Source organism: Carlito syrichta, unplaced genomic scaffold (genome assembly GCF_000164805.1).
Source record: "Carlito syrichta isolate Samal-C Ts95f unplaced genomic scaffold, Tarsius_syrichta-2.0.1 Scaffold302535, whole genome shotgun sequence".
In the NCBI taxonomy this organism is placed as follows: Eukaryota; Metazoa; Chordata; class Mammalia; order Primates; family Tarsiidae; genus Carlito; species Carlito syrichta.
The window spans coordinates 427,619-452,242 of record NW_007246631.1 but is presented as its reverse complement, the minus strand read 5'-3'; the positions used below and the strand labels follow the sequence as shown (position 1 = coordinate 452,242).

Here is a 24,624-nt window from a genome sequence, read left to right as displayed (position 1 = left end):
ATAATGTGAGAAAATCAGGGTGGAAAACTGGAGACTTGTCACTACTGGTGGCATATTGGTGGCAAATAAGTTACTTCAACTCTCTGGACCTAAGTTTCTTCACATGTAATATAAGGCATTTGAAGGGATTAACTCCATAATTCTGTCTGACACAAATATTCTATGATTCAAGGAAAATGACAATGGCTGACACTGGAAAAGATGGCTATCTTAATCAATACATAAGTTTAATAAAGTTTGTGAGAACAAACTTCTTCTAGGATCATTTTAACCTCTCATAGTAGAAATTACCGTTCAACCTGTGAATATGGATAGACCTATTCCAAAAGTTAGCAACATTGTTAAGTAGGATGTGGCAGGAAAACATGATAAGTCCAGAGAGATACCAAATGTGATATCACCTGTCCACATAAGACACACACATTCCACTCCCCACCCCACTTTCTACTTCAAGATCCTCCTTTTATCCTTGTTTAACTGGAAGACTGTTGAGTTTGCAGGGGCCTGAGTAGTCTTCTAATGAAGTGCCTCACTGCTTGGTTGAGGACAGGACAAGTGAGACTTAGGAGGGTGGGCCCTGGGACCCCCATGCTAACTGGGAGAAGAGCTGTAACTAGAACCCAGGCTGCCTCTTTCTGCTGGGAGGCAGGCGAGGGCAGACCCCTCCCACAGATTCAGAGGCTAGCACCTCACCCAGAGAAAGTTGCCAAACGGAACGGCAGCCAGGCTGGTAAGATGACCTCTTTCCTGTCATAAAGAGAAGGAGATCATGTTTGTCTCAACGTGTGTCTTGTGCCTGGGGTATTTGAAGATGGATCGAAGCAAGAGGGAAATCAGCTCCCGATGTTCGCTCTGTGGTCCTCACAAGTGTACTTGGTATGTGCCACATAATAGCAGGGCCACAGCCAGCAGAACACTGAGGTGCTCAGGTCTGTCCTGCCCCCAACCCCTCTCCACATAACATCCTTCTAGTTCTCACCTGCCCCCACCCTTCAACCTACTCAGATCCCTCAGTCTTTCCAGGTACCTGGAATCATGAAGCCAGTGCCCTCTTAAATATCAGTCCATAATCCTGGATTTTCCTAATTTCCTGATATCCTTTCCACATCAGAGGGGCCTAGACTCCATTAATCAGGACTCCGGTAGATGACAGACCAGCTAAGCTGACACAATTTTCAATGGTTGGTGATATAACTAAGTCTTCAATTCGTAAGCCAATATGGAGTATTAAAAGGAGAAAAAAAAAATCAGAAGTTAAATGTTAAAAATCGTAACAACCACAAAAACATTCTGAATGTTTAGACAGAAGGAAGTTGTGTCACTGTCTACTTGTGAAGAGTTAAAGGTCTAGCTAACTAGCCTGGAAGGAGCCCAGAGCCTACCGGAATCCTCTTGGATGAGGATTACGTGAATTTGGTTGCTATTGAGGGAGAGGCAGTGTTGCATAATGGTAAGGGCCGCACCCTGCCCAGAATTCAGGGAGGCATTTCCACTCTGTCACTAGACAGCTTGTGACTTAGGGAAATTATTGCTCTCTTGTGGCTTGGATTGTCATCTTTTAGAGGGAGCAGTAGCTATCCCAGTGCCTTTCTCATAGGGTCATTATGGGTGTCAAATGAGGACAAGTAGTCACCTGCCATGAGATTCTGATGAGTCAGACTGTTCTTCTGAACTCACTAATTTCACTTCCTCCACCCAGAAATATAATGTTCCACTATTGCTGGGATGTTGTATAAGTTATATGTATGTGGCTTATGCCACTTATTTTCTTTTCTATCATTGCAATTGCTATTAATTAAGATAATTGCCGTTATCTTTTTATTAGTGAATATATTATCAAATTTCTGCATTTACAAGACAGAAATATATTTGATATTACTTATTTCTATAATTAGAAAAAAAACTCTCTAATGCCATGAAAATAGTTGTCATTCATTATTTGAAATAATATTGGCGTGCACTCTCAGACCACACCCCCTTTGTCCCGGTGAAGTCTAGATTGGTTTTTGCTTTGAAGTAATGTATTTTCTGGCTGTTTGTTGCTCAATACTTTTTAGCTCTATATGCAGTTTGCCTGCTCAGACTAATTCGGTGACTAGAAAGAACAGCAGTAACTCAGTTAGGACTAGATGTTGAAAAACTCATACATTGTGTTACAGAAATGCATTTTAGAGAGTGTTCCCCAACTGCTGATCCCTCCCTTGTGCTTTTGTGATTAATATTCAGGTCCCACTTATGAGTAAGAACATGTGGTATTCAGTTCTTTGTTTCTGTGATAGATCGTTAAGAATGATTGCCTCCAATTCCATCCAATTTGCTGAGAAGTCCATGATTTTTTCCCTCTTTATGGCTGCATAATATTCCATCATATATTTGTACTACATTTTCTTTATCCAGTCTACTTCAATGGGCATAAGGGTTGGTTCCATGTTTTGGCTATTGGAAATAGTGTGGCAATAAACATGTATATGCACGTGTCCAGGTATATTCCCAGAAGGGTGAATGCTGGATCATATGAAAGGCCAATTTCTAGTTCCTTTAGATATCTCCACACTATATTTCATAGAGGTTAGACGAGTTTTCACTCCCAATAGTGCAGAAGCATCCCTTTTTCTCCCCACCAATGCCAGCATCTTTTTTTTTTTTAACTAATAATGGCCTTACTGGGGTAAAGTGGTATCTCAGTGTTTTGATTTGCATTTCTCTGATGATTAGTGAGGATGAGCATTTTTTCATATATCTGTTGGCTACTCTTATGTCTTCTTTTGAGAAATGTCTATACATGTCCTCTGCCCATTTTTTAATAGGGCTATTTGTTTATTTTTCTTTTTGGCTTTTTTGAGTTCCTTATAGATCTGAAAATTAGGACTTTGCCAGATACACAATTATTTTTTCCCATTCTGTGAGTTGTCTGCCTTCTCTCTTGATGGTTTCTTTTGCTATGCAAAAGATTTTTGGTTTGATGAGGTCCCGTTTATCTGTCTTCTCTTTTAAGGTATTCACTTTCAGGAATTTGATCGGGAATTGTTTGCCTATTCCAATGTGCATAAGACTGTTTCCCATTTTCTGCTAGAATTCTTATAGTTTGAAGTTTTATGTTCAGGTCTTTGATCCATTTAGAGTTGATTTTTGTATATGGCAATAAGTGGGAGTCCTGTTTCATTCTTCTGTATGTAGTCAGTCAGTTTTCCCAGCACCATTTGCTAAATAAGGTCTCCTCTCCCCAGTTGTTATTGATGACTTTGTCAAAGATGAGTTGATTGAGATATCAAGTTTTTGCTTCCGGAATCTCTATTCTGTTTCATTTGTCTGTTCCTGTACCACTACCAGGTTGTTTTGATTATTGCAGCCTTATAGTAAAGTTTAGATTCTGGAAGTGTGATACCTCCTGCTTTGTTTCTTTTGCTGAGGATTGGTGGTTGTTTATGTTTCCATATGAATTTCTGTATTGTCGATTCCAATACAGAGAATAATGATGTTGGTAATCTGATGGGTATTGCGTTGAATCTGTAGATTGCCTTTGGTAGGATGGACATCTTGACAATATTGATTCTTGCAATCTATGAGCATGGAATGTTTTTCTATTTGTTTGTGTCCTCTTTGATTTCTTTGAACAGTGTTTTATACCTGTTATAGTAAAGGTTTTTCACTTCTCTTGTTAGGAAGGTGCCAAGGTATTACATTTTTTTCTGGTTATTGTGAATGGGATTGTGCTTGTTTGTTACTGGTGTTTGGAAATGCCACTGTCTTTTGCCTGTTGATTTTGTACTCCAAAACTTTACCACAGTCATTTATCAGTGCAAGAAGGTTTTTTTGATGGACTCCCTTGGGTTTTCAAGGTATAGGATCATATCATCTGAAAAGAGGGATAGCATAACTTTATCTTTCCTCTTGTTCCAATTTTCAGGGGGTATGCATCTAACTTCTGTCCATTGAGCAGTATGTTAACTGTGAGTTTATCATAGATGGCTCTTACTGTTTTGAGGAATGTTCCTTCTATGCCTAGGTGTCAAGGGTTTTTATCAAGAAAGGATGCTAGATTTTGTCGAAAGCTTTTTCTGCTAATCGTGTGGTTCTTGTTTTTACATCAGTTAATGTATTGAAATATGTTTATGGTCTTGCAAATGTTGAAACAGCCCTGCATCCTGGGAATAAAGCCAATTTGGTCACAGTGGATGATTCTTGAGATGTGTTGTTGGATCCAATTTGCTAGGATCTTACTGAGAATTTTTGCATCTATGTTCATCAAGGATATTGGCCTGTAATTCTCTTTCCTTGTTGGCTGTTTACCAGGTTTGGGTATCAGTATGATGTCAGGTTTGGGTATCAGTATGATGTATGATCATTCATAAGATGATTTGGGGAGAGTCTCATTTTCCTTGATTGCCTGGAATACTTTCGATGAGATTGGTATCAATTCCTCCTTGTATGTTTTGTAGAATTCAACTGGAAAGTCATCTGGTTCAGGGCTGGGTTTTTTTGGTTTTTTTGTTTTTAGATAGATTTCTTATAATGAAGTCGATTTCCTGGGTTGTTTTTGGTCTGTGTAGGGTTTCAGTTTCTTCTTGTTTCAACCTTGGAATGATGTGTAATGTCAGAAAGTCCTCCATTTCCTTTAGGGTTTTGAGTTTATGTCCATACAGGTATATCTAGTAATCTCTAATAATCTTTGGAATTTCTTCTGGGTCAATTGCGACTTCATCTTTTGCGCTTTTAAATTTATTTATTTGAGTTTTCTCTCTTTTTTTTCAGTATGGCTAGGGGTCCATCAATCTTATTTATCCACTCAAAAAATCATCTTTTTGTCTGGTAGATTTTTTTTTTATGCTATTTATGTCTTCTATGTCCTGCAGCTGCCACTTTATTTTGGTGATCTGGATCCTTCTGCTGAAGTTAGGATTTTGGTGGTCTTGCCTTTCTAGCTCCTGGAAAGCTTTTATGAAGTTAACACCACACTGATACTCAAACATGGTTAAGACCAAGCAAAGAAAAAAAATTACAGGTTAATCTCATTGATGATGAATTTTTGATGTTAGCATAAATTGTTTATAACAATCAGACTCAAAGAATACACCACAGCTCTTCAACATTTTATTTTATTTTTTATTTTAAAGATGTGGGGTACAATTCAGGATTAGTATACAAGTGGTCATCGTACACACAAAGTTTGGACTTCTCTTTGTTCCCCACTTTGCCTGGTTTGAGATCAGGTTCCCTTACTGATGTTGTATCTCCCCCACTCCCACCCTGGCAGTATCCTGCTACTGCCAATCCCTTTCTTATAGTATTGTAAATGTAAATGTATTGTAACGGTAAATGTTCAGAGTCTGCTTATGAGTGAGAACATGTGGTACTTTGTTCTTTGTTTCTGTGATAGATCACAGAGTATGATAGACTCTAAATTCATCCAAGTTGCTGTGAAGTCCATATGTTTGTCCTTTGTGGCTGCATAATATTCCATTGCGTATATGTACTTTTTTTTTTAATCCAGTCCAGTTTCAGTGGGTGCATGGTTGGTTCCATGTTTTTGCAATTGTGAGTAGTACTGCGGCAAACATGTGTGTGCAGGTATCTTTTTAGTAGAATAATTTGAGTTCCTCTGGGTATTTTCCCAGTAGGCGGACTACTGGGTCATATGGAAGGTCAATGTCTAGTTCTTTTAGAGATTGCCACACTGTTTTCCAAAAAGGTTGCACTAGTTTGCATTCCCACCAGCAATGTAGAAGTGTTCTTTTTTTCTGTGCATCCTCACCAGCATCTGTTGTTGTTTGCTTTGTTAATAATGGCCATTCTTACTGGAATTAGGTGATATCTCAATGTGGTTTTGATTTGCATTTCTCTGATGATTAGTGAGGCTGAGCACTTTTTTCATATCTTCTTTTGAGAAGTGTCTATTCATTACTTTTGCCCACTTTTTAATGGGGGTGTTTGTTTTTTTCCTTTCTGCACGTTTGAGTTCCTTATAGATTCTGGAAGTTAGGTCTTTGTCAGATATAAAGTTGGTAAATATTTGTTCCCATTCTGTGGTTTGTCTCCCCACCCTCTTGATGGTTTCTTTTGCTTTGCTGAAGCTTTTCCATTTGATGAGGTCCCACTTGTCTATCTTATCGCTTATGGATGGGCAATTGGGGTTTTAATCAGGAATTGGTTGCCAGTTCCAATTTCCATAAGGGTGTCTCCTGCATTTTCTAAGATTCTTATAGTTTGAGGATTTACATTTAGGTCTTTGATCCATTTAGAGTTGGTTTTTGTGTATGATGATAGGTAGGGGTCCTATTTCATTCTTCTGCATGTGGTCATGCAGTTTTCCCAGCACCATTTACTGACTAGATTCTTCTCTCCCCAGTGGTTGTTGGTGGAGGCTTTGTCAAAGATAAGTTGGTTGAGAAATTGTGGTTTTGCTTCTGGAATCTCTATCCTGTTCCATTGGTCCATATGCCTATTCCTGTTCCAATATCAGGTTGTTTTGATTATTGTAGACTTATAGTAAAGTTTAAAGTCTGGAAGTGTGATACCTCTCACTTTGTTTCTTTTACTAAGGATTGTTTTGTCTATTCATGTTCATTTATGTTTCCATGAATTTCTGTATTGTTATTTTCAGGTCTGAAAATAATGATGTTGGCAATTTAATGGGCATTGCATTGAATCTGTAGATTTTTTTTGGTAGGATGGACATCTTAACAATGCTGATTTTTCCAATCCATGAGCATGGAATGTTTTTCCATTTGTTTGTGTCTTCTTGGATTTTTGAGCAGTGTTTTGTAGTTTTCATTGTAAAGATCTTTCACTTCAATGGTTAGGAAGATGCCAAGGTATTTCATTTTTGTGTGACTATTGTGAATGGGATTGTGCTTTTGATTTGATTCTCTGCTGACTTGTTGTTGGTATGTAAAAATGCGACTGTCTTTTGTACATTTATTTTGTACCCGGAAACTTTGCCAAAGTCCTTTATCAGTGAAAGCAGATTTTTGACAGATTATTTTGGATTTTCAAGGTACAGGATCATATCATCAGCAAAGGGGGATAACTTAATTTTCTCTTTTCCTATTTGGATATCTGTGATTTCCTTCTCTTGTCTAATTGCTCTTGCTAGAACTTCCAATACAGTGCTGAACAACAGGGGTGTGTGGGGACAGCCTTGTCTTATTCCTATTTTTTAGGGGGAATGCTTTCAGTTTCTGTTCATTTAGCAATATGCTGGCTGTGGGTTTATCACACATGGCATTTACTATTTTGAGGTATGTTCCTTCTATTCTGAGGTGTTTGAGGGTTTTTATCAAGAAGAAATGTTGGATTTTATCAAAAGCATTTTCTGCATCTAATGGTATCATCATGTGGTTCTTGTTTTTACATCTTTTGATGTATTTAATTACATTTATGGTCTTGTGGATGTTGAACCAGCCTTGCATCCTGGGAATGAAGCCTACTTGGTCATGGTGGATGATTTTTGAGATATGTTATTGGATCCTATTTGCTAGAATCTTGTTGAGAATTTTTGCATTCATGTGCATTAGGGATATTGGCCTAAAGGAATTACAATTTTCTTTTTTTGTTGTTTTCGGATTTTAACCTGGTTTGGATATCAGTGTGATGTTAGCTTTGTAAAATGAATTGGGGATAATTCTCAATTGCCTAAATACTTTCAATAGGATTTATATCAGCTCTTCCTGTATGTTTTGTAGAATTTCACTGGAAAGCCATATGGTCCAGGGTTTTTTTTCTTTGTAGGTAGTTTTCTAATGACAGATTCAATTTCCTGGTTTGTTCCTGGTCTATTTAGTATCTCAGTGTCTCCTTGTTTCAACGTTCTGAGGTTGTGTGATGTCAGAAAGTTCTCCATTTCTTTGAGGTTATCAAGTTTGTTTCCATACAGTTTTGCATAGTAATATCTGATAATCTTTTGTATTTCTTCAGAGTCAATTGTGATTTGATCTTTTACATTTATGATTGTGTTTATTTGGGCTTTTTCTCTCCTTTTCATGGTCTTCTGGCAAAGAGTCAACAATCTTGTTTATTCTTTCAAAGAATAAGCTTTTTGTTTTGTTGATTTTTTTCTATGATATTTTTGTCTTCTATGTCCTGTATTTGGGCTTTTACTTTGGTGATTTGGATTCCTCTGCTAAAGTTAGGGTTTCAGTGGTCTTGTCTTTCCAGCTCCCTTAGGTGATTTGTTAGGCTGTCAACTTGAGATCTTTCTATTTTCTTGATGTGTGTTCATAGAGAAATAAATTCCCCTCTTAGAATGGATTTCATGGCAACCCAGAGGTTTTGGTAAGATGGTCTTCATTTTCCTTTGTTTCCAGGAATCTTTGAATTTCTATTTTGATTTCTGTGTTGACCGGCATCATGCTGTTTAGTGTCCATATCTTTGTGGATTTGGGGGGAATTTTGTTGGTATTGATATTTATTATTACTCCACTGTAGTGTGACAAGGTGCATAACAGTATTTTGATCTTATAAAATTTGTTTATGCTTGATTTATAGCTGAGGATGCGATCGATCTTATAGTGCGTTCCACATGGTGATGAGTAGAATGTATATTCTGTGGTTGTTGGGTGGAGTATTCTGTAGATATCAATTAATTCCATTTGATCAAGCATCAAGTTGAGATTCTGAATCTCTTTGTTGACTTTTTGTCTCGATGACCTATCTAGGGTTGTTAGTGGGGGTATTTAAGTCCCCAGCTATAATAGTGTTAGAGTCAGTATCTTTTTTCTTTTTTTTTTTCATGTACTTAGTAGTTTTATAGACACTGGTGCTCCTGTGTTAGGTGCATATATGTTGAGGATGGTTATTTCTTGTTAATGGATTGACCCTTTTATCATTAGGTAGTGTCCTTCTGTATCTTTTACATTTTTTGATAGCTTAAAGGTTGTTTTGTCTGGTGTTAAGAGCACAACTCCTGCCTTCTTTTGTGATCCACTCACCTGGAAACTCATTTTCCATCCTCTAACTTGTAGTCTGCGTGCATCCCTTGTGGTGGGATGAATTTCCTGGATGCAGCAAAGTATTGGGTCATGGTTTTTGATCTAGTTCGCCATTCTGTGTCTTTTTGTTGGTGCATTTAGTCCATTCACATTCAGGCTTATAATTAAAATGTGATTGTTTATCCCTGTCATGAGGTTCTTATAAAGTTTTTTCTTTGTTTCTTTGTTTTCTTTTGGCTTTTGGGTTGAAGTATGTGTGTGTTTTCAAGTTTGCAGTTGCATTTTATTCTCTGTTTATTCTGTGTTCTACTGTTCTCTTCAGAAGTGCATGATCATTCTCTCTTTTCTTTCTTCTGTGCTTAATACCTTTTTAAGCATCTTCTGTAGAGCTGGTCTGGAAGCTGCATAATCTCTAAGGGGTTGGATGTCTGGAAAGGATTTTAATTCTCCATCACTGATGAAGTTAAGCTTGGCTGGGTAGGAAATTCTTGTTGAAATTGCTTATCTTTGAGGACTTTGAATATTGGACTCCAATCCCTTCTAACTTATAGAGTTTCTGCCAATAGGTCTGCTGCTATTTGGAATGGTTTTCCCCAGTAGATTGTTTGACCTTTCTCTCTTGCTACCATTAGGATTTTTTTCTTTTGTACCTACTTTGTGTAGGTGAATTACTGTGTCTAGGGGTTGGTCTTCTCATTTACTGTTTTGCAGGGTTTCTCTGTATCTCTCGTGTTTGTATGGTCGTATCTCTGGTGAGATGGGGAAAGTTTTCTTGGATAAACTCCTGAATTACTTGCTCCAAGGTGTTCTCCCTTTCCCTTTCTTCTTCTGAAATACCAATCAGGCATAGGTTTGGTCTCTTAAGATAATCGCACATCTCTTAGAGGCTTTGTCCTTTCTTTCTGAGTTTTCTTTCTTTCTTTTGTACAGATCGAGTTAATTCTATGTTTTGGTTTTCAAGTTCTGAGATTCTTTATTGTTCTTAATTAGTTCTGCTTTCCATGCTTGTCATCTTGTTATTTATTTTCTGGATGAAATTTTTGATGACCAATATCTCTGTTACAAGTTATTTCAGTGTTGCACCTTGTCTTTCTTGAGTCTTATTCACTCTTTCCATTCACTTCCTAATCCTTAGTGTATTCTGGGGCCAGTCATTGGTGATATCCATTGTTTGGGCTCTGAGGTCTGATTTTCAGGCATTTTCTCTTTGTTACACTCAGAATTGCCTATGTTCTTCTGTTGATTTTTCCTCCTTTGTGACTGATTGTGTTCTTTTCTCTTTAGTTCCATTATTCAGTGACAGTGAGAGAGGCTTTCACCTCTGATATTTGCTCAGCCCTCTACTCTTCTCTGATCAGGGCTCTGAATTTGTTCTATTTTGATACAAGGCTATAAGTAGGAAGCTTTGCTATCTCTTGTAGTTTTGAGAGGCAAATAAGGTGAAGGATGGGGAGCTAGGATTCAGAAACTATTTGCAAATCTCAATATCCACTGATTGTGGTATGGGTTCCCTGAAATCCTCTTCCCACCACCACTCTATAAGATGGTGCAATGAGAATGTGTGTGTACCCTCTGAGTTCAAGGTACAGTAACAGCAATGAGGAGAACAGAGAAAAGTAGAATGAAATAAGACGGGCATAAATTTAAAAAAAAAAAAAAAAAACCACAGAACAACAAAAGCAGAAACCAAAGCAAAGAAATTAAACTCTCTCTCTCTCTCTCTCTAACTGTAAAACAATAAAGCAAACAACAACAATAAAACCCATGAAAATCTAACACACATGCACATGCCCAACATAAAATGAAAGGAGAAGAGAAAGAGGGAAAAAAAGAAATTCAAATCAAACCCTCACACATATACTCAAACATACATTAAACTAAAAAAAAGAGAAGAACAAAAAAGCAAAAACAAACAAACAGAAAAAAACTAAAAGAGGAACACTCAATCATTCTCATACACATATAAACAGAAAACAAAAAAATAAAAGAAGAAAGAAAGAAAAAAGGGTGGGGGCATGCAGATAGAACCCTCACACACATATTCATGCACAAAGGAAAAATATTTAAAAATTAAAAAAAACAACAAGCAAACAAAAATCTACCCTTTTGTGGCAGGTTCTGTTATTATTCCTCTCAGTTGCTCACAGGTAAGCCCCTCTGCTAACTTCTGCAGAGCTTGGCATCATTCACAATATCTTCAGTGTCTGGCCCAGGGAAGGAGGAGGGGATGGTGGGGGTGAATGGGTCTTCAGTCCTCTCTTCCCACTCTTGTATGGTCAGGGGGATCCTGCAGTGCAGGATTGTCTCTTTCCCCAGTACTGGTGGGGAGACGCCCCAGCCAAGCTTATCCTGGAGTAGAGTCACCCATCCAGGCTGACATCTGGACTCTGCCTGAGTTTGTCCTTCTCAGTCATGCCCCAGCCACGTGGGTCTGATGTTCAGAGGATTGCTGGGGAGGAGGGCGTTGGGTCGGCCCTGGACTCACCATTGATCACTTTGGAGGTCTTCCTTGTCCTTTTCTGGTCACACCCTTTGTCCCATGGCTATTAGGTCAGAGGTGGGATGCCTAAGACTCAGCACTCATCCTGTCCCCCCCAGAGTTTGTCCTTTCAGAATATTCCCTCTTGGTCACAATCAACCCCTGAGTAATTTCTATCACAGAGATCAGATTGGGTCTCTCACTCCATGGTGAGCAAGTCGGAGCACTTATCTGACCAGTTTTCAAGATTGTGGCAGACACCTCTTTTGTCTTCTCTGGTCGAGTTCTACTTCTGGGCTCCCTCGCTGTGCTCCCTCCACAGCCCTTGCTGCCAGTGTCTAGCCAGGTGCTGCAGTGGTGAGACAGAACCTGGAGCCAGCAGCTTCTTCCTGGGAAGGACCTTGTTGATGTAAAACAAGCACTAGAGTCCAAATAGAGCAACTACAGCACCACCAGGAGAGCCCTGGTCACTTGTTCCCAAGTTCACATTCGGTCAGCCACTCACATGCCCACTTACTCACAGACACGTATGCAAAATTTCCATTCACTAACTCACACTGGGACTCGCATAGTCTGACTGGCTCTGCCGCCATCTTCCTCCCTTCCTCCCTTTAACATTTTATAAAGCTCATTCTCATGGGAATTGAAGTCTCACATGTAATAATAATAAAAATGAAGTCTGAAATTGACTAACAGGAACATAAAAAGTTTAGCCACTGAATCATCTCTGCTTTCTGGGCTCAGTTTCTCACTTGGAAAGGGATAGACCAGATTGTCGCTAATTTTCCTCCCAGTATGAGAATTCTGTGAGTCCATACCAGTGGGGAACACTTGGGCTAGCACCTACTAATAGGAGAGTCTCTTTTATCGTCTGTTACTGTGCAACTTTGCTAGATGGCAGATTTAAGAAAACTACAAAAAAGGAAACTGATAATGCTTTAGTCTTCACTTCAAACTTCAATTTAAATACCTATATTCTTCTACTTGGAACACAAACTTTTACTTTACAATAATTTTCTGATAAAATGGTTTTTATCATAAAAACTCTATCTCTATTTGATAGAACATCAATCCCTAGATTGAAACTAGTATAATTGACTTTTGATTTTTGTAGTTGCAATATTCACTTTGTGGATTGTTCATACCACATTTTTAATCCCAAACTGGCACCAGAAGTCCTGGTTCAGTTCCCATAGCCACTTCTACATGTGACTCATTTCATTTTTAGCCTCAGCAAAAACACAACTAGAAGGAGGAATTGAGTGTGTAAAACCATAGATGGAATCCTAAAAACTCACTGTACATGATTCTAAGTCCTAGATGAGGCTGATGTACAGTAGACATTTAGAACCTGCTTGTTGATGAATGGACTGACTGTTCACCTCCTTTAGTACACATAATTAAAAGTAGACTCTGTTTCAAATATGTTTTGAAATAGTTAACTACCAGTATCTTGAGACATTCTATTAACCGGAAAGAATTTGGGGGCACTTATGCCATCTTCACCAGCCATTTCACATTTACTGCCATCAGACAGAGCCTCAGCTGACACTGAGTGTTAGTATCTTTGAAGAAAAGCCAAATCATACAATAGACTGCAGATCAGATGCCAGTATGTTCTCCATTGCCTGTTTCTAGATGTCTTTTGCAAACTGACTGGTGTCCCCAGGTGCCCACTCTGTGAGCTGATGTTAAGACTAGCCAAAGTACAAAGTCTTTAGGAGGCACATCCTATTGCATGATTCTTCTAGGCAATCTCTAAGAAGAGTCAGGAAGTTTTATTATAATTATTATTTATTTTTTTACAGCATGCACCTTGTAAATTTATTTCTTTATTATTTCTTTTACAACTTGTATAGCCTACATAAGTATCTGTAATAGCTATAGAGTGCAACAATAGTGCAGCACAAAATATTCAAGAACTGCATCCATGTACATAGTTCAGAGCACTAAATTGTGGAATTAAGTATTGCATTTTTTAACCAATATTTTTTATTATGATATTGTGGGGTACAGTTAAGGGTTAGGTATACAAATACATTTCGTTCAGGCATCCTTGTTGATAAGAGGTGTCTCCCCGTTCCCAGACAGATGTTTACTACCATTAATCCCATTTCTCTCCCCCCCCCATAGTTTCCCATCACTGTCAGTCATTTTCTTATGGTAATACGTTGGATGATCAAGGTCCACTATATGAGTGAGAACATGTGATACTCAGATCTTTGTTTCTGTGAGAGGTCACTCAATATTATAGACTCTAGTTTGATCCAGGTTGCTGTGAAATTCATGATTTTGTTCTTTTTTAAGGCTGCATAGTATTCCATGGTGTATATGTACCACATTTTTTAATCCAGTCTTCTTTTGATGGACAGCATGGTTGCTTCCATGTTCTTGCTATTGTGAGCAAAGCTGCAATAAACATATGTGTGCAGGTATCTTTTCTACAGAGTGATTTGAGTTCTTCAGGGTAGGGGGATTGTGGGGTCATATGGGAGGTTGATATTAAGAGCTTTTAGGAATCACCACACTTCTTTCCACAGAGGTTGCATTAGTTTACACTCCCACCAACAGTGTAGGAGTGTTCCCTTTTCGCCACACCCTCTCCAGCAACTGTTATTTTTTGAGTTATTGATAACTGCCATTCTGACTGGAGTTAGGTGGTATCTCAGTGTGGTTTGATTTGCATCTCCCTGATGATTAGTGAGATTGAACATTTCTTCATGTGTCTGTTGGCTGCTCGGATGTCTTCCTTTGAGAAGTGTCTGTTCATATCTTTTGCCCATTTTATAATGCAGCTGTTTGTTTTTTTTCTTTTCAGCATGTTTGCGTACCTTGTAGATCCAAGATGTTAAGCCTTTGCCAGACCTGGAGTTGGCAAATACTTTTTCCCAGTCTGTAGGCTGTCTTCCTGCTCTCTTGATGGTTTCTTTGACTTTGCAGAAGCTTGTCAGTTTAATGAGGTCCCACTTGTCTATCTTATCTCTTATGGCCTGTGGATTTGGAGTTTTGTTCAGGAATTGGATGCCAGTTCTAAATTCCATGAGGGTATGTCCTTCATTCTCTAAGGTTCTTATGATTTGAGGTTTTACATATAGGTCGCTGATTCATTTGGAGTTAATTTTTGTGTATGGGGATAGATAGGGGTCCTGTTTCAATCTTCTGCATGTGGTCGGCCAGTTTTCCCAGCACCATTTGCTGAATAGGTTCTCCTCTCCCCAGTGGTAGGTGGTGGAGGCTTTGTCAAAGATGAGTTGGTTGAGAAATTAAGGTTTTGCTTCTGGAATCTCAATTCTATTCCATTGATCTATATGCCTGTTCCTATACCAATACCAAGCTGTTTTGTTGATTGTAGCTTTATAGTAAAGTTTGAAGTCTGGTAATGTGATGCCACCTGCTTTGTTTTTTTTCCCTGAGGATTGTTCTGGCTATTCTTGGTCATTTGTGTTTCCATATGAATTCCTGTGTTGCTTTTTCTAGGTCTGAGAAGAATGTTGCTGGTAATTTGATGGGTATTGCATTAAATCTGTAGATTGCCTTAGGTAAGATGGACATCTTCACAATGTTGATTCTTCCAATCCATGAGCATGGGATATTTTTCCACTTATTTGTGTCATCTTTGATTTCTTTGAGCAGTGTTTTGTAGTTTTCATTGTAAAGGTCTTTCACTTCTCTGGTTAGGAAGATGTCAAGGTATTTCTTTTTTCTGTGGCTATTGTGAATGGAATTGTGCTTTTTATTCGGGTTTCTGTTTGTTTATTATTGGTGTAAAGAAATGCGATTATCTTTTGCACATTTATTTTATATCCTGAGACTTTGTCAAAGGCCTTTATCAGTGTAAGGAGGTTTTTCACAGATTCTCTTGGGTTTTCAAGGTATACAGTCATGTCATCTGCAAAGAAAGATAACTTGACTTCCTCTTTTCTTATTTGGATACCCCTGATTGCCTTCTCTTCTCTGATTGTTCTAGCCAGGACTTCCAATACTATATTGAACAGGAGGGGTGAGAGTGGGCATCCTTGTCTTGTTCCAGTTTTCATGAGAAATGGTTTCAATTTTTCCATTTAGGTATGCTGGATGTGGGTTTCTCGTAGATGACTTTTACTGTTTTTAGGTATGTTCCCCGTATGCCTAGGTGTTCAAGGGTTTTTATCAAGAAGGGGTGCTGGATTTTATCAAAAGCTTTTTCTGCATCTAATGATATGATCATGTGGTTTTTGTTTTGACATATGTTGATGTATTTAATTACATTTATGGTTTTACAAATTTTGAACCAGCCTTGCTCCCCAGGGATGAAGCCTACTTGGTCATGATGGATGATTTTTGAGATGTATTGCTGAATCCAGTTTGCTAGGATCTTGTTGAGAATTTTAGCATCTATGTTCATCAAAGATATTGGCCTGTAGTTCTCTTTCTTTGCTGAGTTTTTACCTGGCTTGGGTATCAACGTGATGTTAGCTTTGTAAAATGATTTGGGGAGCGTTCCATGTTTCTCAATCACCTGGAATACCTTCAGTAGGAATGGTATCAGCTCCTCCTTAAATGTCTTGTAGAATTCTGCTGGAAAGCCATCTGGCCCAGGGCTTTTTTTTGTAGGTAGTTTTCTTATTACATAGTCGATTTCCTTGATTGTTATTGGTCTATTCAGGTCTCAATTTCTTCTTGTTTCAACCTAAGGCAGGTTGTGTGATGACAGAAAGTCCTCCATTTCCTTAAGGTTTTCAAGTTTGTTTCCATACAAGTGTACATAGTAGTCTCTAATGATCTTTTGTATTTCTCCAGGATCAGATGTGACTTCATCTTTTGTGTTTCTGATTGTACTTATTTGAGTTTTTTCTCTCTTTTTCTTGGTCAGTCTAGCTAGGGTACCACCAATCTTGTTTATCCTTTCAAAGAACCAGCTTTTTGTTTCATTGATTTTTTTTATATTATCGTTTCATCTTCTATGTCCTGGATCTGGGCTTTTATTTTGGTGATCTGAATTCTCCTGCTGAAATTAGACTTTTTGTGGTCTTGTTTTTCCAGCTTCCTTAGGTGGCTTGTTAGGCTGTTAATTTGTGATCCTTCTATTTTCTTCATGTGCATTTGTAGGGATATAAATTCCCCCCTTACTACAGCTTTCATGGCATCCCAGAGATTTTGGTAAAATGTTTCTTCATTTTAATTTGTTTCCAGGTATCTTTTGATCTCTGTTTTGATATCATCATTGACCCAGAAGTGGTTTAGCATCATGCTGTTTAGTATCCATGTCTTTGTGGGTTTGGGGGGGACCTTGTTGGTGTTAATGTTTATTTTTATTCCACTGTGGTCCGAGAAGGTGCGTGGTAAAATTTCGGTCCTTCTTAATTTGCTTATGCTTGATTTATGGCCCAATATGTGGTCAATTTTAGAATACATTCCATGTGGTGATGAGTAGAATGTGTATTCTGTGGTAGTTTGGATGGAGTGTTCTGTAGGTATCAATTAAGTCCATTTGGTCAAGAGTCATACTGAGATTCCGGATCTCATTGCTGATTTTTTGTCCAGATGATCTGTCAAGGGTTGTGAGTAGGGTATTAAAGTCCCCAGTTATGATGGTGTTAGAGTCAATATCATTCTTTAGTTTCCTAGAAGCTGCTTTATGAAAGTTGGTGCTCCTATGTTGGGTGCATATATGATTAGGATAGATATTTCTTGTTGATGGAGTGAACCTTTTATCATTATGTAGTGGCCCTCTGTATCTTTTTAAATTTTTGATAGCTTAAATGGTATTTTGTCTGAAATTGGGATCACGACTCCTCCTTTCTTTTGTGTTCCATTCGCCTGAAAATTTGTTTCCCATCCTCTTACTTTGATTCTGTGCATGTCCTTTCTAGTGAGATGTGTCTCTTGTAGGCAGTATATTGTTGCCTGGTGGTATTTTAACCATTTGCCATTCTATGTCTTTTCAGTGGTGCATTTAGTCCATTCACATTCAGGCTAATAATTGAAATGTGAGAGTTCATCCCTATCATAGAGTTCTTATAGAGTTGTTGTTCTTCCACTTGGTTTTTTTGTCTTTCTTTTGGTTTTGGGGTTGGTTCATGTGTATTTTATTCTTTTTCCTGTACTCTTGTGAAGAACGTTGTCCTTTTTTCCTTTTCTTCTGTGTTTAGTACTTTCTTAAGTGTTTCATGTAGAGGTGGTCTGGTGGCAGTGTAAGTTCTTAGGGATTGGATATCTGGGAGAGATTTTAATTCTCCCTCACTGATGAAGCTTAACTTGGCTGGGTAGGTTACTCTTGGTTGAAATTGTTTATCTTTTAAGACTTTGAAGATAGGGCTCCAAGCTCTCCTAGCCTGCAGGGTTTCTGTAGATAAGTCTGCTGCTGTTCTAATTTGTCTTTCCTGGCAGGTGATCTCACCTTTTTCTCTTTCTGCCTTTAGTATTTTTTCTTTTCTTTTCTTTTTGAGTTGGAGTCTCACTCTGTCACCCAGACTGGAGTGCCGTGGCCACTCCCGGCCACCGCAGCCTCGGCCGGCTGGGCTCCGGCGATCCTTCCACCTCAGCCTCACGAGTAGCCAGAATTACAGGCATGCGCTACCACGCCTGGCTGATTTTTTAAATTTATTTATTGTAGAGATGAGGTCTCGCTGCCCAGGCAGGTCTCGAACCCACGGGCTCAGGCAATCCACTTACCTCAGCCTCCCAAAGGTTCAGGATTACAGGCTGAGCCACCGAGCCCGGCTCGTATTTTTTCTTTTATGCCTATTTTGTTTAGGTGATTATTATGTGTCTAGGAGTTGGTCTTCTCATTTGTTGTCTTGCAGAGGTTCTCTGAATCTCTTGTGTTTGAATTTTTGCATCACTGATTAGATAAGGGAAGTTTTCTTGAATAATCTAATGGAAAGTTTGTTCCAGTGTCGTCTCTGTCTCTCTTTCTTCCTCCTAAGGCCAATTACTCTTAGGTTCGGTCTCTTGAAGTAATCGTTCATCTCTTGAAGGTTTTGTTCTGTCTTTTTGAGCTTGTTTTCAGTGTTTTTAAGAATTTGAATTAGTTCTATATTTTGGTCCTCGAGCTCTGAGATTCTTTCTTCTGCTTGAGTCATTCTGCTTTCCATGCTTATCAGTTTGTTATTTATTTCATTCACAGTATTCTTTATTACGGTTATCTCAGTCATCAGCTCCTTCCTAGTTTCTTCTTGTCTCTCCACAATTCTTTTTCATCTCTCCATTAATGTCTTGATATCTAGGTTTGCAGTTTGAGACCAGTCATTCTGGGGGCTCTTCATTGTTTGCATTCCAAAGTCAGTTTTCTAGTGTCTGCCCTCCCACGGGTCTGGGAGAGACCCATATTCTTCTTTTAGTTTTTCTTCATTTGTGTAGATTTTCCTCTCTCTCCCCCTTTCCCTCCCTTTCTTTAATTCTGTTTTTCAGGGATGGTGGGATTGCTTTTGCTTCACTTGTGCAATCTCCTGTTCTTCCTTATGAGGGTCCTCTGGCTTTTTTCAATTTTGAGGTTGGAGTGTGGGCTGCAGGTTGTACTTTTTGCATTTTTGAGGTTTAATTGAGGGGGAAGCTGTGATTCAGAATCTATATGCTGATTCCAGCATCCCCCAACACATGTACGAGCACACTGGAGCCTATTTCCCACTGCCTTACAATCTGTCTGTGCAGCGGTATGTAGGTTTGGTCCCTGGATCAAAAAGAGGTACAAAAGAGGAAAATAATGGAGGAAGGGGGGATCAATAGGAAGTTAGAAAGAGAGAAGAGTGAGACGGAAAACAGACATACATACCAACTAACATGTGAAAAAGAGGCACAAGGTTGGAGAGAAGTGAAAAAAACACACAAGCAGAATTCCCTAAAGAATACTGATAACTACAAAATGACAGACCAATAAAGTCATGAAACATATAGTGTAAGTCAGAAAGCAAACAAAAGTGAGCAAAACAAACAGTCAAAATGATAAAATCAAAAGTCAAAATAAGAGATCAGACTAGCTCTGGAATCTTTCCTGTGTGTCTAAAGCCTCTTTAGCTCTGATCTCCAGCCTCTCCCCTTTGTTTTCATTGCAGGAAGCTAGATTTACTCACAGCTTGGGTTTGTTTTTTCAGTCTGCTGCCCAGGAGGTCTGCGACGGCTGCCCAGGAGGTCTGCCCAGGAGGTCTGCGATGCTTAGTTGCCTTTGTCTGATTCAGCGTAGGGGAGGGGCTTTGTCTCCTGTTTAGCAATGTTACCTTAGGAACCAAGGTGGAGGCTGCTGATAGGTGGACCAGGCAATGCAAATCTCTGCCTGGTGAATGGCCGAGGTGGCAGCTTCACTTTCGCAGATCTTTTCTCTCTGCTCATCTGTGTCCCTGAGTGATCCACTATGGTGGACTGTAGTTGTGTGGGAGGCACCGGGGATCAGCTGCACAGCTGGGTGCTGGATCCGTGGTGCCCCCAGCAGGCTGGGGTGGAGGAGGGGGTCGGGAGTTCCCTCCTCTGGAGCTGAGAGCCTCTGATCAGCACCTCCTTAAGATATGCTGTTCCCTTACACAAGCATGGGGTCGCACACTGAGTGCCTCAGCCAGGGTGGGCCCAGAGCTCCGAAGCTCCAAAGGGCAGGCGGTGAGCAGCGGGAGTGGCCCTGGGCCCCTTACAGGGTACTTCAGCCAGAAATGGGACCAGTATCTCTGAGTGGCAGGCACCCAGTGCCTCCCTGGGTGACCAGCGACTTGGTGCTGGGTGCTGGGCTAGACGATGTAGCCAGGGAGGGAGCTGAGACCCGAGACTCCTGTGTGGGTCGGAGCCATGTATAGTGGAGCCACAGCAGCCAGGGGCTGCAATATCCAGCCCTGCATGGGACTGAAGATCCCTGGGCCTCAGACCAGTGCAGCTGGCAGTGGGCAGGGAGGTGGGGGAAGAAAAGTAAGAGTCTTTTTGGGAACTCACATTCAGAGAATCTCACAATTCCACCTATGCCGTCACCATCTTACCGGAACTCCCCCAGGCAGTTTTATTATCCCCACTTTACAGGTGAGGCAACTAAGGCTGTGAAAACTTGGGTCACCAACTTCACACAACTAGTAAGTGGCAAAATTGTGATGGCTGATGCAACTTCTAACTTTGTACCACTCTCATATGACCACCAAAATTTGTTCTTGCTGTACTTCATTAGAACCTAAAGCCGAAAAGTCATTGGTGGCAGTCCACACTCTTCATTTTCCAGAGGGTGGAGGGACCCCCTTGCCAGCATGCTCTCAGCTACACTCATCAGCATGGCTCTGACACAGTGCAAAGAAGCTTGTCGAATTCCATTTTAATCTCTCTGGGGGAAAGGTAACTTATGAATTGAGTGGAGAGAGTAGATGTCTGATTATTTAAAAAGTGAAATGTACTCCTTACCTATGTGATGCAGAAAGGAGAATGTAGAGGCAAATAACTGAGGATAATCCTGAGATTTAGGATGTGGAGAATTACCAATCTTGTTTAACACATTTGATAGGAAGGTGAAGAATATCACACAATGTGGACCATGACCTGTTCCAAGTGCACACTTTATTATGGCTTTAGAAACAGCAACAAGGATTTGGCAGGCTTTTTCTCTTCTTGTTTGTCACTTTCAATGACTTGTGGCTTTCTCAAATTCTTCAGGAATTTGCTCCTAAATTTATTTCCGTAAAAGAAATTTAGGAGCAAATTATTAAAATAATGTCTTACCTGACTGTGGTTTCTTCTTTGACTAGACTTTCAAAATGTTTCAACATGTTGTATGCATGTTCTTGTTTACAAATTATAACTTATACCTCTAACTCATGGTTGGTTCTTCATAGCTGTAGTGGTTCTGGCTATCAAAATTCACCAGGGTTTTTTTGTTTTGTTTTTTTCAAAGAAAACGCAGGTTAGTTATCCTGAGAACACTTCTCTATTCACAGCCCATGATTATAACAAAGTGCATAAATTGAAAGGAGAATATAATTTTATATTTCCAAATGTTCATTAAAACAGGATTGACTTCACCTAGGTCAATGGCAAGGGGAACATTTGACAATAATACTTCCTCAGTGTTTCTGAGTGCATTCACTGGATTGATTTTCTTTCAGTTTGTTGCTTTTTGATAACACCTTTATCCTTATAACAAATAAAATAAATTATAATAGTTATCCAGAAAGGAGACAACAATTGTTCATACAATTACCAATGTTCTATGGCTAATAAATGATAAATTTGACTTACTGGCGTTTAAGAAAGTATGTCAGATCTTACATTTTTGTTGATTCAGTGTGAGATAACAAGGATGTTATTCTCTATTATTGATATATTGAGCTCCATATCTTTTTTTCACTAATAAGAGGCTTCTCAGTATAAAATTCATAAAGAAAACACCAGAGGTCCCATATCTCAGCTTTAATCAACTGATATTTTCCACTAGTCAATATATTTCATTTCTTCAAATCTTTAATAAACTTTAAAAATTTGTGTTACTCTGTTTTTTAAATCATGGAAGCAAAAAACAGACTTGAAAGTGGCATAAGATTAACCAAACGCAATCTAAGTGGATGAATACATTTAAGAAGACTTTTATTGCTATCTTTATTTACAATATACATGATAGCAATGGTGAATAGATGTACAAATCCCAAATATTTTTTGGTGAAACATTATATATTTCAGATGAAACATGGAGGTTATATAATTTTTAATATGGTATTTTTAAAGAGTTTTTCTAAATATTTTTTTTGAAATTGAGTACAAAACTTATTCACATGTTATTTCCACTCACCAAAATTGTCCTGGGGCTGTGAGATGGAGGAATATACTAACACCACATACTAAGTCAAATGCTTTATTATACATGTCATAGTTGTACCAGTTCATCTCAACTCTGCCTTTTATAGGCATTTGGCCACTGCACACTTCCTTCCTCACACTCTCAAGCCTGTGGGGATAAGGACGGAGGAGTTATAGTTCATCAAATTTAGTTTCTAAACTTTTACTATACAATTTCTGTTGCTTCACTGTGTGTCATGATTAACTGTCTGGAAGGTACCAGATTCAAAATACTCTTAATTCAATTGCCACATGTGCTTACTGTACTTATCTCCCAATGTAAGTGGCACTGCTGCATTTTTCTCAGGAGCCTGAAGCTTTCTTCTGTGTTGCCCAAGTATCACTGTAAAAATAGACAATTTAAAAGCAACTGTTGCAAACATCTGCTTATGAGTTGGCAACAAGTAAAGTTCATGAACTCTTGGAAAGCCTAGTAATATGATGAATGCAGTTAGCATGCATCTGGTTGGGCTGTAAATAAATAGTCAATGAAGAATATAAGGAATTCTTAAAATTTATAAATAATCAGGAATTAATATTTTAAAATTATATTTATCATATTTACTGGTTTGTTCTAAGATTATTAAGAAAGTTATTAGTTCACAGCAAATATTTTAAATGATCTGATTTTTTAGCACAATCCATTTTCTTTATGTCAACATTTTCAACCCAGCTGCAAATGGGACTTAAGGTGCTGTAAGATGCTGAACAGAGTTTGACTTGCCGTTAACTTGCTATCCATGCTGTTGCAACTAAACTTCAAGTTCTAGCCACTTTTTTCTTTTCTTTTCTTTTTTGTCTTTTTTATTTTCTTTGCAGAAGACCATCAAATGAATTGTCACAATACTCGAATAATGCAAGACACAGAAAAGGATGATAACAATAATGATGAGTATGATAATTATGATGAACTTGTGGCCAAGTCTTTGTTAAATCTTGGCAAAATTGCTGAGGATGCAGCCTACCGGGCCAGGACTGAGTCAGAAATGAACAGTAATACCTCCAATAGTCTGGAAGATGATAGTGACAAAAACGAAAACCTGGGGCGGAAAAGTGAGTTAAGTTTGGACTTAGACAGTGATGTTGTCAGAGAAACAGTGGACTCTCTTAAATTATTAGCACAAGGACATGGTGTCGTGCTCTCAGAGAACATTAATGACAGGAATTATGTAGACAGCATGTCACAGCAAGATAGTCGAAATATGAATTACGTAATGTTGGGGAAGCCCATGAACAATGGACTTATGGAAAAGATGGTAGAGGAGAGCGACGAGGAGGTGTGTCTGAGCAGTTTGGAGTGTTTGAGGAATCAGTGCTTTGACCTGGCCAGGAAGCTCAGCGAGACCAACCCTCAGGAGAGGAATCCTCAGCAGAACATGAACATCCGTCAGCATGTCAGGCAAGAAGACGACTTCCCAGGAAGAACGCCGGACAGGAACTACTCAGACATGATGAACCTCATGAGGCTTGAAGAACAGCTGAGTCCCAGATCAAGGGTGTTTTCCAGCTGTGCAAAGGAGGATGGGTGTCATGAACGAGATGACGATACCACCTCTGTAAACTCAGACAGATCCGAAGAGGTGTTTGACATGACCAAGGGAAATTTAACCCTGCTTGAGAAAGCTATTGCTTTGGAAACTGAAAGAGCAAAGGCCATGAGGGAGAAGATGGCAATGGAAGCTGGAAGGAGGGACAATATGAGATCATATGAGGACCAGTCTCCAAGACAACTTCCTGGGGAGGACAGAAAGCCTAAATCCAGTGACAGCCATGTCAAAAAGCCATACTATGGTAAAGGTAATATTTCTACCTAACGTAAGTTGCCTCGTGAAAACATGAGCTAAAGTAAAAGATGTTAGTGATAGCCTACAGCTAAAGTGTGAATCACACTGAAATTTTATCTCTGTTGCACACTTTTAGAGTTGATTCCCAAATGATATTTTGTGATTATGTTTCTGAAGAGCAAATAAAATATTTCTCTGAGAAATACATAAAACAGCTCAATGTCATATTATTAGAGCAGATGAATATTATGATATTTCAGTGGGAAACGCCTTCCTTTGGAAGACGATGTTGACACGCAGGTATTTCATGTGACAGAAAACACACGGCTAAGCCTGTGCTGATATAAATGAACCACAATCCATGTTGAGTGGCAAGGTTTATGTACCAATTAGTCAATAAAAGATAAAGCATATATTTTATAAATTGGATTGGGTAGGTGGCATCATGATTTATAAAATTATCATCAAATGACAGTTATTGATGAAATCATCCTCATAGAAAACACCCCTGATAGAAATTGAACAGTAACAGAATGACCGATAAGGTAAGATGAGGGCAGTGACTACACATTAATTATCTTAAGATAGTTAGGTAGTGGAAACCATTTGCTATGCAAGACATGGTGTGGCCTCAGCTGAGATCAATAGCAATTTCTTTAGAATA

General features: G+C 38.9%; 1 protein-coding gene across 7 annotated transcripts in view; it reads left to right on the top strand.

Moving 5' to 3' along the window:
- MYT1L (myelin transcription factor 1 like) overlaps positions 1–24,624 on the top strand; it is a 273,561-nt gene that overhangs the window by 118,191 nt on the left and 130,746 nt on the right. For 5 of the 7 annotated variants that reach the window (XM_021711729.1, XM_021711728.1, XM_021711726.1 and 2 more), the window contains one exon: positions 22,996–23,967. In XM_021711729.1, coding sequence (XP_021567404.1) covers positions 22,996–23,967 — 972 coding nt within the window. Of the gene's footprint in view, positions 1–22,995; positions 23,974–24,624 lie in introns of all 7 variants that reach the window. The other 2 variants (XM_021711724.1, XM_008056807.2) reach the window with 1 other exon arrangement.